The sequence below is a fragment of the Salvelinus alpinus genome, chromosome 18 (genome assembly GCF_045679555.1).
Source record: "Salvelinus alpinus chromosome 18, SLU_Salpinus.1, whole genome shotgun sequence".
Taxonomy (NCBI): domain Eukaryota; kingdom Metazoa; phylum Chordata; class Actinopteri; order Salmoniformes; family Salmonidae; genus Salvelinus; species Salvelinus alpinus.
The window spans coordinates 6,701,156-6,718,707 of NC_092103.1; the positions used below are offsets into that span (position 1 = coordinate 6,701,156).

Sequence of the window (17,552 nt, forward strand, 5' to 3'; positions counted from 1 at the left end):
GTACCTATGATAAAAATTACAGACGTCTACATGCTTTGGAAGTAGGAAAACCTTCAAAATCGGCAGTGTATCAAATACTTGTTCTCCCCACTGTATACCGTAACTACTGGGTGAGAACATCTAAACACCTTGGATACCGTCGGGAGACGGGAAATAGAGGAGGAAACATTTTGTAAATCCATGGGTGTGCGCAAAGAATCTACCAACTTGGTATGGGGGAAATCGTGCAAATTGAGACATTGGTCAGCATTTCCCTGCTGACTGAAAATTCCAATCAAATAGAGATGTGGTGGTATGGCACAATGACGTCAAGGACAAATCGCAAGCTCAATATACACGCGTTTTGATGGCGTTGTTTAATCAACAGTAAGGTTGAAACGATAAAGCTCAAATTAAAGATAGAGGAATTTGTGACAGGTTTGAAACCCACCATTAAGTCTGCTATGGCCAGCGTGGTGGATCAACACGCCAGCTGGGAACAGATAGGGCAAGCTGCATTGAGAGCGGAATCGAATTCAACTCACGGTGCAGCAGTGCGTGTTGTCGCTCCTACCCATACGCCAAGCACTGGTCGTGGATTTGAGAGTAGGGAGAATTAAAGCAAACCGATGGCCATTGGGTGAGAATGTACGGTGGTGCCTGGGCTCTCTGCGCCGACTCATTTTCTTCACTGACTAGTGAGCAGCAGAAAAACTCTCCTGAAAATGTCCGGAGTTGGAGGTAAAGAAAGCATAGGGATATTTGGCCTCTGTGCAGTCGCTCAAATTGGCTACATTTACGACGAGAAAAATCATTACGTTCAGTGGCGCCAAGAGACAGAGTCAAGAGCAATTTAACTACTACCCATGCAGTTTACAATAGGTCCAGTAACAATTCCCGGGCTTATTCTTTATTGTAGCTGGGGTAGAACCGATTTTGTGTTTGGAAAATCTGTTGGCATGACCAAACACTCCTCACACGCTCAATTTTGTGAGACTTTATTCATTCTTATTCTGAAATAGTTTAACCTCTGTCAGAATGGGGTAAATTAGCCTTCAACATTTTTGTTTTTTGTGCGGTATCTGGCTCGAAAAACACTACGTTTTAATTTGGTGAACATTGGTATCTGGCTGATGTATTTTATAATTTGGGTACAAAACCTATTCATCTCAAAATAATACACAAGGAGTGTGAAGCAAATAGTGAATATCCAACAGAGATTGGTAATAGTACATACAGTAAAACTTTGGGGTAGATTAAAACAATACCTTCCAGTAAGGTTAAAGTAAAGGGGGAGAGTGGCCTCCCTGTGAACAGAAGTTGTGTTTTGTTGAGTCAGTAATTAAAACCTTTTTGTTACTGATTAAGATTAAGTATAGTGATTTAGTATAGTACCCATCTCTCCCTTTGAAGGCCGTTGACTTGGTAGAGCAGTTAGTTAAATTCTGCAGTTCTGAAAAGTATAAAAGGTACCCGGATCTGGCTGTTAAGGAAGCTTCCAATTACACTGAACAAAAATATAAACGGAACATGCAAAGTGTTGAGCCCATGTTTCATGAGCTGAAATAAAAGAGCTCAGAAATGTTCCATTTGCACAAAAAGCCTATTTCTCTCAAATTCGGTGTACAAATTTGTTTACATCCCTGTTAGTGAGTATTTCTTATTTGCCAAGATAATCCATCCACCTGACATCCACCTTTTATGCACCTCACGCTGCAAGACACAGGCCATATTCAACGGGTGTTTAGCGTCCGTAAATTTGTCAGTTATTCTGCCCTCTGGCACACTCAGACAAGAATGCTCTGAGATCGGAGTAGATAGCCAGAGCGAATTTACCAGCTACGTCTATCGACAGTTGTTGTAGTAACATCATGAACATTCTATTGAAATGGTTACTTGCATAGTGGAGTCTTTTGTTTAGACATGTAGGTAGCTAAACAATGAACCATAATCTAAACTCATAATGTATGAATCTGCAGGCAGCTAACCAACCAGGTTCAATGTTAGCAAGCTAACTGAGATACAAATATCACTACGCAGATCATACACGTAACGTTAGCTGGCGAGCCAGCCAGCTATTGTTAGCTAGCTAGCTAACAGTACACTAACTTGAAATGAAAACGACTGACAAAATTAGAAACGTGTAATATCTGAAAATGTAGCTAGCTAGACTATCTTACCCTTATACATGGATGGACGCTTCTCCCTCTGTCACAGATGCCATGTTTGCCCTTAGTTTGAAGATGTAATCCGGAGACAGGTGTTTTATAAAACAGACTTCTGTGTGTTCTCTTTTCGACTTCGTCTGCATATTTGCAATCAAACGCCAGAATTTTCTCCATCTCCTTAACTATCATACTCTAATTTCACAGATTTCAAAACTGGGTCCTCCAGAAAGTGGAGAGCAGCACTTATGCAGTTCTACTACGTGATGTCTTTCAGAAAAGCTGCGTTAGAAAGGATTACCTACACATTATAGGAAATAACAGTAAATGTACTACTGGTGATATACAGTGGGGAGAACAAGTATTTGATACACTGCCAATTTTGCAGGTTTTCCTACTTACAAAGCATGTAGAGGTCTGTAATTTTTATCATAGGTACACTTCAACTGTGAGAGACGGAAGCTAAAACAAAAATCCAGAAAATCACATTGTATGATTTGTAAGTAATTAATTAGAAAGAAAGAGCATTGTGCATCTGGTCGCATGGTCAATCCGACGTCTGCATAGGCCATGCAGCATGTACGGTGATATTCATACTTCTTGCGCTTCGAGAAGCGCAACAAGGAAGTGAGTTTGAGTTTATACAGGATGTACCACCCCCACCTACCATCAACCACTCATGTCAATGCAGAGCTATACAGAGTTCTCCGCATTGTTACAACATTTGGGAGGCGCATGAAGACGCGGTAGAGCTCGATTTGGCCTCTGCATGCCTCTGGAGGCTCCGCAATTGCATCACACCCAAATGGAGACTCCGACCACATTTTCGAATCAAGCATAAATTGGCTTTTAGTCTATGCCTCTGCAATGGATTAGCTCACTGAGATGGGCACAAATATATACAGTACCAATCAAAAGTTTGGACACACCTACTCATTCAAGGGCTTTCCTTTATCTCAAAACTCCATGTGTTATTCATGTTTGGATGTCTTCACTATTATTCCACAATGTAGAGAATAGTAAAAATAAAGAACAACCCTTGAATGAGCAGGTGTTTCCAAAATTTTGACTGGTACTTTATTTTTTACTATTTTCTACATTGTAGAATAATAGTGAAGACATCAAAACTATGAAATAACACATATGGAATCATGTAGTAATCAAAAAAGTGTTAAACAAATCAAAATATATACTGTATATGTAACGATAGTCATTTTCTTCCTCCTCCTCGGACGAGGAGAGGCGAGAAGGATCGGACCAATACGCAGAGTGGTTAGTTTCCATAGTGATTTAATATATAACAAAACAATATGCGATACAAAATAACAAAATAACTACCGTGACAGTCCCGTGTGGCGAAACACTGACACAAGAACAAACACCCACAAAACACACGTGAAACCCCGGCTGCCTAAGTATGATTCTCAATCAGGGACAACGATTGACAGCTGCCTCTGATTGAGAATCATACCAGGCCGAACACACAAAATCCCAACATAAAAATCACGCATCGACAACCCACCCAACTCACGCCCTGACCATACTAAATAAATACAAAAACAAGGGAAAACAGGTCAGGAACGTGACAGTATATATATTTTTTCAAAGAGCCAACCTTTGCCTTGATGACAGCTTTGCACACTCTTGGCATTCTCTCAAACAGCTTCACCTGGAATGATTTTCCAACAGTCTTGAAGGAGTTCCCACATATGCCGAGCACTTGTTGGCTGCTTTTCCTTCACTCTGCAGTCCAACTCATCCCAAACCATCTCAATTGGGTTGAGGTCAGGGGGTTGTGGAGGCCAGGTCATCTGAGGCAGCACTCCATCACTCTCCTTCTTGGTCAAATAGCTCTTACACAGCCTGGAGGTGTGTTGAGTCATTGTCCTGTTGAAAAACAAATGATAGTCCCACTAAGCGCAAACCAGATGGGTTGGAGTATCGCTGCAGAATGCAGTGTGCCTTGAATTCTAAATAAATCAGTGTCACCAGCAAAGCACCCCCACACCATAACACCTCCTCCTCCATGCTTTGCGGTGGGAAATACACATGCGGAAGTCATCCATTCACCCACACCGAGACTCACAAAGACACGGCGGTTGGAGCCAAAAATCTCAAATTTGAACTCCAAACCAAAGTACAAATTTCCACTGGTCTAATGTCCATTGCTCGTGTTTCTTGGGCCAAGCAAGTCTCTTCTTATTATTGGTGTCCTTTAGTAGTGGTTTCTTTGCAGCAATTCGACCACGAAGGCCTGATTCACGCAGTCTCCTCTAAACAGTTGATGTGTCTGTTACTTGAACTCTGTGAAGCCTTTATTTGGGCTGCAATTTCTGAGGCTGGTAACTCTAATGAACTTAACTCTGGGTCTTCCTTTCCTGTGGCGGTCCTCATGAGAGCCAGTTTCATCATAGCGCTTGATGGTTTTTGCGACTGCACTTGAAGAAACTTTCAAAGTTCTTGAAATGTTCCGTATTGACTGACCATGTCTTAAAGTAATGACAGTCTGTCGTTTCTCTTTGCTTATTTGAGCAGTTCTTGCCATAATATGGACTTGGTCTTTTACCAAATAGGGCTATCTTCTGTATGCCACCCCTACCTTGTCACAACACAATTGATTAGCTCAAATGCATTAAGGAAAGAAATTCCACAAATGAACTTAACAAGGCACACCTGTTAATTGAAATGCATTCCAGGTGACTACCTCGTGAAGCTGGTTGAGAGAATGCAAAGAGTGTGCAAAGCTGTAATGAAGGCAAACGATGGCTACTTTGTAGAATCTCAAAAATAAAATATATTTTGATTTGCTTAACACTTTTTTGGTTACTACATGATTCCATATGTGTTATTTCATAGTTTTGATGTCTACAAAGTAGAAAATAGTACAAACTAAGAAAAACCCTTGAATGAATAGGTGTTCTAAAACGTAGTTTTGGCAAAACTATAGTTTTGGCAAGTCGGTTAGGACATCTACTTTGTGCATGACACAAGTCATTTTTCCAACAATTGTTTATAGACAGATTATTTCACTTATAACTCACTGTATCACAATTCCAGTGGCCCAGAAGTTTACATACACTAAGTTGACTGTGCCTTTAAACAGTTTGGAAAATTCCAGAAAATTATGTCATGGCTTTAGAAGCTTCTGATAGCTAATTGACATCATTTGAGTCAATTGGAGGTGTACCTGTGGATGTATTTCAAGGCCTACCTTCAAACTCAGTGCGTCTTTGCTTGACATGGGAAAATCAAAAGAACTCAGCCAAGACCTCAGAAAAAAAATTGTAGCCCTCCACAAGTCTGGTTCATCCTTGGGAGCAATTTCCAAACGTTCATCTGTACCAACAATAGTACTCAAGTATAAACGCCATGGGACCACGCAGCCGCCATACCGCTCAGGAAGGAGACGCGTTCTGTCTCCTAGAGATGAACGTACTTTGGTGCGACAAGTGCAAATCAATCCCAGAACAACAGCAAAGGACCTTGTGAAGATGCTGGAGGAAACAGGTACAAAAGTATCTATATCCACAGTAAAACGAGTCCTATATCGACATAACCTGAAAGGCCGCTCAGCCACTGCTCCAAAACCGCCATAAAAAAAGCCAGACTACGGTTTGCAACTGCACATGGGGACAAAGATCGTACTTTTTGGAGAAATGTCCTCTGGTCTGATGAAACAAAAATAGAACTGTTTGGCCATAATGATCATCGTTATGTTTTGGAGGAAAAAGAGGGAGGCTTGCAAGCAGAAGAACACCATCCCAACCGTGAAGCACGGGGTTGGCAGCATCATGTTGTGGGGATGCTTTGCTGCAGGAGGGACTGGTGCACCTCACAAAATAGATGGCATCATGTGGATGGAAAATTGTGGATATATTGAAGCAACATCTCAAGACATCAGTCAGGAAGTTAAAGCTTGGTCGCAAATGGCTCTTCCAAATGGACAATGACCCCAAGCATACTTCCAAAGTTGCGGCAAAATGTCTTAAGGACAACAAAGTCAAGGTATTGGAGTGGCCATCACAAAGCCCTGACCTCAACCCTATAGAAAATTTGTGGGCAGAACTGAAAAAAGCGTGTGCGAGCAAGGAGGCCTACAAACCTAACTCAGTTACACCAGCTCTGTCAGGAGGAATGGGCCAAAATTCACCCAACTTATTGTGGGAAGCTTGAGGAAGGCTACCCGAAATGTTTGACCCAAGTTAAACAATTTAACGGCAATGCTACCAAATACTAATTGAGTGTATGTAAACTTCTGACCCACTGGGAATGTGATGAAAGAAGTAAAAGCTGAAATAAATAATTCTCTCTACTGTTATTCTGACATTTCACATTCTTAAAATAAAGTGGTGATCCTTACTGACCTAAGACAGAGAATTTTTACTAGGATTAAATGTCAGGAATTGTGAAAAACTGAGTTTAAATGCATTTGGCTAAGGTGTATGTAAACTTCCGACTTCAACTCTATGTGTGTGTATATATAGATAGATAGATAGATAGATAGATAGATAGATAGATAGTGTACAACGTAGAACACCAAATAATGCATGCAGAGCAGAATTAGGCCGATACCCACTAATTATCAAAATCCAGAAAAGAGCCGTTAAATTCTACAACCACCTGAAAGGAAGCGATTCCCAAACCTTCCATAACAAAGCCATCACCTACAGAGAGATGAACCTGGAGAAGAGTCCCCTAAGCAAGCTGGTCCTAGGGCTCTGTTCACAAATACAAACACACCCCACAGAGCCCCAGGACAACAGCACAATTAGACCCAACCAAATCATGAGAAAACAAAAAGATAATTACTTGACACATTGGAAAGAATTAACAAAAAAACAGAGCAAACTAGAATGCTATTTGGCCCTAAACAGAGAGTACACAGTGGCAGAATACCTGACCACTGTGACTGACCCAAACTTAAGGAAAGCTTTGACTATGTACAGACTCAGTGAGCATAGCCTTGCTATTGAGAAAGGCCGCCGTAGGCAGACATGGCTCTCAAGAGAAGACAGGCTATGTGCACACTGCCCACAAAATGAGGTGGAAACTGAGCTGCACTTCCTAACCTCCTGCCCAATGTATGACCATAGAGAGACATATTTCCCTCAGATTACACAGATCCACAAAGAATTTGAAAACAAATCCAATTTTGATAAACTCCCATATCTACTGGGAGAAATTCCACAGTGTGCCATCACAGCAGCAAGATTTGTGACCTGTTGCCACAAGAAAAGGGCAACCAGTGAAGAACAAACACCATTGTAAATACAACTCATATTTATGTTTATTTATTTTAACTTGTGTGCTTTAACCATTTGTACATTGTTACAACACTGTATATATATAATATAACATTTGTAATGTCTTTATTGTTTTGAAACTTCTGTATGTGTAATGTTTACTGTTAATTTGTATTGTTTATTTCACTTTTGTATAATATCTACCTCACTTGCTTTGGCAATGTTAACACATGTTTCCCATGCCAATAAAGCCCCTTGAATTGAAATTGAATTGAATTGAATAGATAGATAGATAGATAGATATATATATATAGATATAGATAGATATATATATATATATACACACTACTGCTTGACTAAAACAATCTCGGTCGACCAACAGTCTAATGACTAAACAATCGACCAGTCGACTAATTGGGGTCGGCCCTAATCTATATAGTGCAAACTAATGAGGCGAACTCAGTGAAGTTCAATCTCTTGTGTCTCTGCGAGGCATGGCATTTCTTCTGCGCGGCAGTCCTGGAGGCGCGCGGCAGTCCTGGAGGCGCGCGGCAGTCCTGGAGGCGCGCGGCAGCACACGCACGCAGCTTAGAGGGAACATTGGTAGTCAGTACACCATCATGCTCTCGGGATATGTGTCTTTTCAGATTCCAGAATGACTCTTTAGTTGTGGACACTACATCACTTCACTGCCTCTCTTGGTCCTCATCTTTGTAAGTCACCTTGATTTTTCAACTGGGTTTTACTAGTTTCTTTATGACATTTGTTAGCGAACTCCATGACAGTAGCTAAAGCAAGGGGCTATAGCAGCACACAAGTAGACTACAAATGCATGCTGGGCATGCCCTGAGCTCGTGAAGTGAGGGCGACTGGAGCGCTATTTGAGCAAAATTGGAGAGGGCGAGAAGGCTAATGCTCCAGCCTTTGGGAATCTCGCTCTGCGCTCCAGTCAAATTGGGCCCGCTCTGCTCCAGCTCCGCTCACATACTCAGATTTGAACTATGGCCAGTCCAGTTTCACTTTCTATATTCTCTGTGGATAACATCAACTAAAACTGGAATTCGTACCAGAAATGTAGAACCTAACACTACAGACTTAAGGGGCAATCTGCAGTTGAAACAATAACAGAGCACATCCCACCTCTGTTCTGGTAAAAAGGCCAGGAGAAATTTAACCACTCTTAAATTCATAGAGAGTGTAATTGATGCAAGGACTGACTATCCAAGGTAATCAGAATTATAGTTTTAAGTATATTTTGAAGCTAGTGTTAATTTATATTTACAATGTTTTACAAACATTGGGTAAAACAAGCTTATATTTTGGATTCTGATGAACGAAAGTTTAACTAAGCTCATGAGGCATCTCTAAGTTATATTCTTCAAGAATCAATGAGTGTATATCATTTATATTATTTATATGCGTATTGCCCCTTAAATGACAGCATATTCTCTCATAGTAAAGTCAAAAGGATAAGCAGAGATAAAGTCAAAGGGCCCCCTGGTTCACATATCCTCACATAGACATTGTAAAAATGTGAGGAAACGCACACACATACACACAAAAACACATAAAAAAAACAGGTTCCACCACTGTGCCTCTCACCCTGCCTCCCAATATCACTTCCTCTTTCTTCAGTACCCTACCACCCACCCACCCACCCACCGGGTGGATTAAGCAATGATTTACACAACACAAGCTCTACAGCCTCGCTGATTGGTGCTTTGCTTATAGAGACCATTCCCTCAAATGTAGCCTGAAGGCTACATGGTCTGGTCAGAGCCCATATTTACAAAGCAACTCTGAGTAGAAGAGACGATTAATTTAAAGCTGATCTTAGATCAGCACTCCTACCCTGAGACTCTTTATGAATTTACACCTTTGCTCTCTTCAATTTCACTCGACCAAACCGAAAACAAACCAGGCAAAAATAATGCCAAAGTCAAGACTAACCTGAGCAAAGAGGTAGGACATGACGGTGTCGTCTAAGACGGGGCTCTCCAGTCCTTTGTTAACCCCATAGCGGTGGGCACAGGAGACTCTGTTGTTATACCAGCCAGGGAAGTAGTACCTGGAGAGAGGGGAAAGAAACAGGGTAGTAAGAGAAAAGGGACAGATAAGGGCTCCATCCCAACAAGCTACGATCAGATGTGCGCGAGTGATGAAGTGATGTCCATTCCCGAGGGTTATTTATCACTCTACCACTAGTTTCCCCTCACCTTGTTTTCATGTGTCCTTCGGTGGGGGAGTGGCACTTGAAAACGGAGCAACGAGTGGTGGAGCGATAAATAAAAGCAGCCAATGGATAGCCTACCATGCAAAGGATGACTAGCCTGTACAGGCGGCGGTAATAGCTTTCCTTATACACTGCTCAAAAAAATAAAGGGAACACTTAAACAACACAATGTAACTCCAAGTCAATCACATTTCTGTGAAATCAAACTGTCCACTTAGGAAGCAACACTGATTGACAATAAATTTCACATGCTGTTGTGCAAATGGAATAGACAAAAGGTGGAAATTATAGGCAATTAGCAAGACACCCCCAAAAAAGGAGTGATTCTGCAGGTGGTGACCACAGACCACTTCTCAGTTCCTATGCTTCCTGGCTGATGTTTTGGTCACTTTTGAATGCTGGCGGTGCTCTCACTCTAGTGGTAGCATAAGACGGAGTCTACAACCCACACAAGTGGCTCAGGTAGTGCAGTTCATCCAGGATGGCACATCAATGCGAGCTGTGGCAAAAAGGTTTGCTGTGTCTGTCCAGAGCATGGAGGCGCTACCAGGAGACAGGCCAGTACATCAGGAGACGTGGAGGAGGCCGTAGGAGGGCAACAACCCAGCAGCAGGACCGCTACCTCCGCCTTTGTGCAAGGAGGTGCACTGCCAGAGCCCTGCAAAATGACCTCCAGCAGGCCACAAATGTGCATGTGTCAGCATATGGTCTCACAAGGGGTCTAAGGATCTCATCTCGGTACCTAATGGCAGTCAGGCTACCTCTGGCGAGCACATGGAGGGCTGTGCAGCCCCACAAAGAAATGCCACCCCACACCATGACTGACCCATCGCCAAACCGGTCATGCTGGAGGATGTTGCAGGCAGCAGAACGTTCTCCACGGCGTCTCCAGACTCTGTCACGTCTGTCACATGTGCTCATGTGCTCAGTGTGAACCTGCTTTCATCTGTGAAGAGCACAGGGCGCCAGTGGCGAATTTGCCAATCTTGGTGTTCTCTGGCAAATGCCAAACGTCCTGCACGGTGTTGGGCTGTAAGCACAACCCCCACCTGTGGACGTCGGGCCCTCATACCACCCTCATGGAGTCTGTTTCTGACCGTTTGAGCAGACACATGCACATTTGTGGCCTGCTGGAGGTCATTTTGCAGGGCGCTGGCAGTGCACCTCCTTGCACAAAGGCGGAGGTAGCGGTCCTGCTGCTGGGTTGTTGCCCTCCTACGGCCTCCTCCACGTCTCCTGATGTACTGGCCTGTCTCCTGGTAGCGCCTCCATGCTCTGGACACTACGCTGACAGACACAGCAAACCTTTTTGCCACAGCTCGCATTGATGTGCCATCCTGGATGAACTGCACTACCTGAGCCACTTGTGTGGGTTGTAGACTCCGTCTCATGCTACCACTAGAGTGAGAGCACCGCCAGCATTCAAAAGTGACCAAAACATCAGCCAGGAAGCATAGGAACTGAGAAGTGGTCTGTGGTCACCACCTGCAGAATCACTCCTTTTTTGGGGGTGTCTTGCTAATTGCCTATAATTTCCACCTTTTGTCTATTCCATTTGCACAACAGCATGTGAAATTTATTGTCAATCAGTGTTGCTTCCTAAGTGGACAGTTTGATTTCACAGAAGTGTGATTGACTTGGAGTTACATTGTGTTGTTTAAGTGTTCCCTTTATTTTTTTGAGCAGTGTATTCCTTATGCAACAAATACGTACTTACTGCGTCAGCAACAAATGAGAACAGCAAAACAACAAAGTGCCCGGACACATCCTCTGGCTGTGGTTCAACGTGGAGTAGGACTTTCATTCCATAATAGCAGTTTGACATGTAACATGTTGACATGTGGCCGAGAAGATTGTGGACATTTTTACGGCCTTTGTTTTGTGTATGAACACCCCCCACATTCATACCCTCTGCACTCCTCCACTGGAAGAGAATACAGATTATTGCAAATCCTCTGTTGATGACTGGGTTCTTTCTTGTAAATTGTTTCTATGAAGTTGCCGTTCAATTGCTCTGCCATTATTATTATTATTATTATTGTATGAGGTATTCTTGGTGCTGTGATGTGGGTTTTATATGGTGTGTCTTCTCTTTTCTCTCCACTGGCTATCTGGCAAACAGGCTACACTCTAGGCAGTCTCTTCTGCTGATGTGTGTGGGTCTGGTAGTGGTACTCTCTTTATTCTACTCTTTTCCTTTCGGCATGGTTAATACCTGCCTGGCGCCCGAACAAAATCTTTATATTTACCCCTCTCTAATAAATACTGCTACAAACAGTCACATTTCCTTCACACAGGCATTTTCAGATTTTTTTTTTTAGGATTAATGATTAACCAGTAGAATCATTGTAGAACAATTAAAACCACTGTTACTGAACTAATATTTATACCAAATGTTTTAGGGTCCATACACAGATCGGCTATACATCCATAGACGTACATGTCTTTTTTTTATCAGCAATGCACTTTTATGGCTCAAAGAAGAGTCTTCAACTATAAGGTGCTTTTTTGAGCGCTTCTAGCTGTGCCGGTGAGGAACTAGAGCAAGCACACTTGTAGTTGTTTTGTTTGGAACACAACCCTGCGTCCCCGTCATTACACAATTACTATTGTTGCTTAAGCAATCCAAAAACAGCCCATTATAAATCGCTATCTGGGTCAGGTGGGCATCATTTGAAATCTTGTTCTATTGCCAACATGACTAGGTATGTTATAAAATACGATCTTACAGTGCTAGGCATTCACAGGGCAATTCAGAGAACCAGATCATAATTCTGGTGTACATAGAAAGGAGTCATGCGTGCATTCCGGTGCGAGTTCCGTGGCAAATTTTCTTCACAATAGACATAGGCTCATTCTGTTCAGAACAACCCAGGGTATGACGCCATGTCATCTTGTAACTGTACATCGAACATAGTGATCATAAACGTTGACTGTTTAGGACATACGTTTTAATGTGAAGTGCATATTTGGACTCACGAGTGTTTGGCTTGCTTGTATGACATGAAAGTGGCATTTATTATAATCCTCATCGTCTCATCTTTTAAAATACATAGTCTCTTCCTAATTTTAAAGCCTTTTCTTCCCTCATAAAACAAAAAATGCCCAATTAGCTTCGCGGAAGCTTCTTGAACTGTGCGGTGGGGAAGTTCAGAACGGCTGTCAGTCAAAACCCATACAGCGCTGTGAAAACGCAGAGTCTGAGCTCTGACATCATTTATAGCATGTTACTGTACAGCCACTGCGTTCCAATTTAGGCACTTATCAGTGCCCAAATCTGCCATTTTCAACCCGCACAGGGCTACGAGTATAACGGGCTACCGAACATATTCCACTTAACAGTACATGTTTTGCATGATTCATAAAAATGACTTACATTTGCTTCTATCCTAGGATTTTTTAATCAGCCATCTTTCCTGAAGCAACATTCGAGCCTTGGAAGTTTTGAGAACCACTCGGTAGGAGAGTAGGGTTTATCTGCATACTGCGGTTACTACATGTATCGCCCACTATGCATCACTACATGCCTCGCCCAATGCCATTGAGGCTGCTAGCTAGGACACCAGTACAGTGTCCTTCGCCCCCACCTGACGAGCACTGCTTTCCCGCAGGTATCTTAATGTTATGGCGAGGGTAGTGCCACGCGAGAGTTGGGTTGGCTACAGAAACTAACTACCTCCCTCGCCCTAAAGTTAAAATAACTGTAGGAAATCAGTGGTCGGCAGGCGGGGGTGAAGGACACTGTGTACCGGTGTCCCCTAGCTAGCTAGCAGCCTCCTTCGGTCGGTTTTTGGTACATTACCGCCACTTATTGTGCTGCAGTCTGGGCCAGAAACCGCGCTAGCAGCCACAATGGCAGTGGCCGCGGCATTTAGCGAGGCATAGTAGGCGCCATGTAGTAACCTCAGTCCGCAGATGGACATTATTGCGGTAGGAAGTCAGCAACTCGATTCACATTGTTTGGAGGGCCAACTAGAGGACTGAAAAGGCACTACACCTCGCCCAAAGTTGAATTGGGACACCACTCCCACGACATACCACTTGCGGGATAGCGCAAAACGGAGGGGGAGGGCTAAGGGGGTGGGTTATTGGGATTGAGCCAAAGAGTAAGATGTCATAGAAGATAAATGAACATTGTGTATAATACCACATAACAATGATACTTTGATTAAACTTAATTACCACTGTATGTCACAGTTTAATTCCTCCATTTTTTTTATTGTTTTTAAATAAATCTAGTCCAACTAAATATTTCCTTTTCAACAGAGAAATAAATAGTGCTAGACCCCTGAACCCATGACACTTCCTAGTTCCTACCTCACTCTGAAGAGGAGCATCTCATTGGCTGATTCGTCCAGTTTGAGGATGTGATTGGGTGGGAACCACATGCGGTCGCTCTCCCTCATCAGGCCAAATAGGCTGCAGTACATTGGTGACAGGCCTGGGACACAGGAGAGAACAGAATAATAAAAACATTGACACTAAACATATCCACAGGCATCTATCCCTGGTCGAGTCACACGAAAACACAAAAAAAGTGGGACCTGATGCCTCTCTGCTTGGCACACACAGCATTAAGGAGATGGATTGGGGCGAAGGCCCTGCAATGGACTAGCGTTGGTCTGGGCGATATGGCCAAAATATATCACAATATATTTCTAATTTTTGATGGTATGACGGTATTTTATAGTTTTTTTTAATAATAAAAGTTCTAAATGTGCTTTGAGTAGTGTATGACCCCAGGGTGTGGTTTTAATGGGGCTTTCTTCTGGTTGAAGTTTGATTTGTTTTATACGGTTCAATCACCCAAAAATGTCAGCATTTTTACCAATTTCCGCATTTCCTTCACTCAATTGTTATCATTTCCACACGTTGCTACATTTGTCTTTGTATGCCTATTTTGTCAAACAGTAACTTTTCCTTTATTCAAATAATTAATATCTTCTATGACCATGTCTTTGCCCTGTATTTGGGGCTCCCGAGTGGCGCAGCGGTCTAAGGCCCGGCATCTCAGTGCTAGAGGCGTCACTTGAATCGAACCTGATTCAATTCAAGGCTGTATCACAACCGGCCTAGAGTGGGAGTCCCATAACACGGCGCACAATTGGCCCAGCGTTGTCCTGGTTAGGGTTTGGCAGTCATTGTAAAAAAGAATGTGTTCTTAACTGACTTGCCTAGTTAAATAAAAATTAAATAAATAAAATAAAATAAATTGCAAATGTATCTCATGGCAGTTCTTACTTTCACCACAAGGGGCAGTGTCCAGATTTTGAAGGTCCTTTTGGCACGCACGCTGCCTCACAGGCAAGTTTCACAGCAAAAAAAGTACGTGTGCAACTTCGGCGCCTGCGCAGCCTGACAGGCATGATTTAAATATTTACAACGCAGCCTCGAGTAGAAGTGTAGCGGGTCTTCAAAGGCAAAGCTGATTCTAGATCAGCACTCCTACACAAACAGGGTTGCGGTGGCCAAATGGTCACTGTAAGAGCATTGGGGTTGTGAGGGTTTAGGATTTTAAGCTTGAGACGAGACATTCCAGTGGAAAGTGATAGTAGTAGTCAAGTGTGATCAAATGCACATCCTTCAGTGGGGTGAAAGGCCGAAAAAAGTAGGTATAAAAGAGCCTTCACACTCAAACTCCACCACGTACCTTTATTCACAAACAAACAACGTTTCGATCCTGCAAGGATTTTCATCAGATTATTTCACCAAAAAGTGCTTGTCGAACATCTCATTCCAAAATCATGGGCATTAATATGGAGTTGGTCCCCCCTTTGCTGCTACATCAGCCTCCACTCTTCTGGGAAGGCTTTCCACTAGATGTTGGAACATTGCTGCGGGGAATTGCTTCCATTCAGCCACAAAATAATTAGTTGGTCGGGCACTGATGTTGGGCGATTAGGGCTGGCTAGCAGTCGGCATTCCAATTCATCCCAAAGGTGTTCAATGGGGTTGAGGTCAGGGCTCTGTGCAGGCCAGTCATAAAGGATGCCATATGTGTTATTTCATAGTTTTGATGTCTTCACTATTATTCTACAATGTAAAAAATAGTACAAATAAAAATAAAAACTTGAATGAGTAGGTGTTCTAAAACTTTTGACCAGTAGAGAGAGAGAGTGTGTGTGTGTATACATACAGTTGAAGTCAGAAATTTACATAACCCTTAACCAAATACATTTAAACTCAGTTTTTCACAATTCCTGACATTTAATCCTAGTAAACATTCCCTGTATTAGGTCAGTTAGGATCACCACTTTTTTTTAAGAATGTGAAATGTCAGAATAATAGTAGAGAGAATGATTGATTTCAGCTTTTATTTCTTTCATCACATTCCCAGTGGCTCAGAAGTTTACATACACTCAATCAGTATTTGGTAGCATTGCCTTTAAATTGTTTAACTTGGGTCAAACGTTTCAGGTAGCCTTCCACAAGCTTCCCACAATAAGTTGGGTGAATTTTGGCCCATTCCTCCTGAAAGAGCTGATGTAACCGAGTTAGGTTTGTAGGCCTCCTTGCTCGCACACGCTTTTTCAGTTCTGCCCACAAATCTTTTATGGGATTGAGGTCAGGGCTTTGATGGCCACTCCAATACCTCGCCTTTGTTGTCCTTAAGCCATTTTGCGACAACTTTGGAAGTATGCTTGGGGTCATTGTCCATTTGAAAGACCCATTTGCGACCAAGCTTTAAATTCCTGACTGATGTCTTGAGATGTTGCTTCAATATATCCACATCATTTTCCTACCTCATGATGCCATCTATTTTGTGAAGTGCACAAGTCCCTCCTGCAGCAAAGAACCCCCAGAACATGATGCTGACACCCCCGTGCTTCACGGTTGGGATGGTGTTCTTCGGCTTGCAAGCTTCCCCCTTTTTCCTCCAAACATAATGGTCATTATTGCCAAACAGTTTTATTTTTGTTTAATCAGACCAGAGGACATTTCTCCAAAAGGTACGATCTTTGTCCCCATGTGCAGTTGCAAACCGTAGTCTGGCTTTTTTATGGCGATTTTGGAGCAGTGGCTGCTTCCTTGCTGAGCGGCCTTTCAGGTTATGTCGATATAGGACTCGTTTAACTGTGGATATTGATACATTTGTACCTGCTTCCTCCAGCATCTTCACAAGGTCCTTTGCTATTTTTTCTGGGATTGATTTGCACATTTCGCACCAAAGTACGTTCATCTCTAGGAGACAGAACTCCTTCCTGAGTGGTATGACGGCTGCGTGGTCCCATGGTGTTTATACTTGCGTACCATTGTACGTACAGATGAACGTGGTACCTTCAGACGTTGGCAAATTGCTCCCAAGGATGAACCAGACTTGTGGAGGGCTACAATTTGTTTTCTGAGGTCTTGCCTGATTTCTTTTGATTTTCCCAAGCAAAGAGGCACTGAGTTTGAAGGTAGGCCTTGAAAAACATCCACAGGTACACCTCCAATTTACTCAAATGATGTCAATTAGCCTATCAGAAGCTTCTAAAGCCATGACATCATTTTCTGGAATTTTCCAACTTAATGTATGTAAACTTCTTACCCACTGGAATTGTAATACAGTGAATTAAGTGAAACAATTGTTGGAAAAATTACTTGTGTCATGCACGAAGTAGATGTCCTAACCGACTTTCCAAAACTACAGTTTGTTAACAAGAAATGTGTGGAGTGGTTGAAAAACGACTTTTTCATTACTCCAACATAAGAGTATGTAAACTTCCGACTTCAATTGTACATACATAGTATTCGTTGCAGTGGTTTAAAAAGTCATAAAAGACCCATGACAAATAACCATATCATCATCCACATAGCGAAGTCATAACTTTACCCGGCTTAAAAAGGTTTTATTTTGGCAAAAAATGATGTCCGGTTATAGGAGCCCCATGAAAAGGTTGGCATAATTGGGAGCCCATCGGCGTGCCTCAGGGAAGCACTGATTCAGAA

The 17,552-nt window shown here is 42.5% G+C and overlaps 1 protein-coding gene across 2 annotated transcripts in view; it reads right to left on the reverse strand.

Moving 5' to 3' along the window:
• Positions 1 to 17,552, reverse strand: part of LOC139543608 (tyrosine-protein kinase JAK2-like) — an 88,873-nt gene that overhangs the window by 35,399 nt on the left and 35,922 nt on the right. For both annotated transcript variants that reach the window (XM_071349871.1, XM_071349870.1), the window contains exons 3-4: positions 13,938 to 14,061; positions 9,338 to 9,455 (exon numbers count right to left, since the gene is read on the reverse strand). In XM_071349871.1, coding sequence (XP_071205972.1) covers positions 9,338 to 9,455; positions 13,938 to 14,061 — 242 coding nt within the window. The remainder of the gene's footprint in view (positions 1 to 9,337; positions 9,456 to 13,937; positions 14,062 to 17,552) is intronic.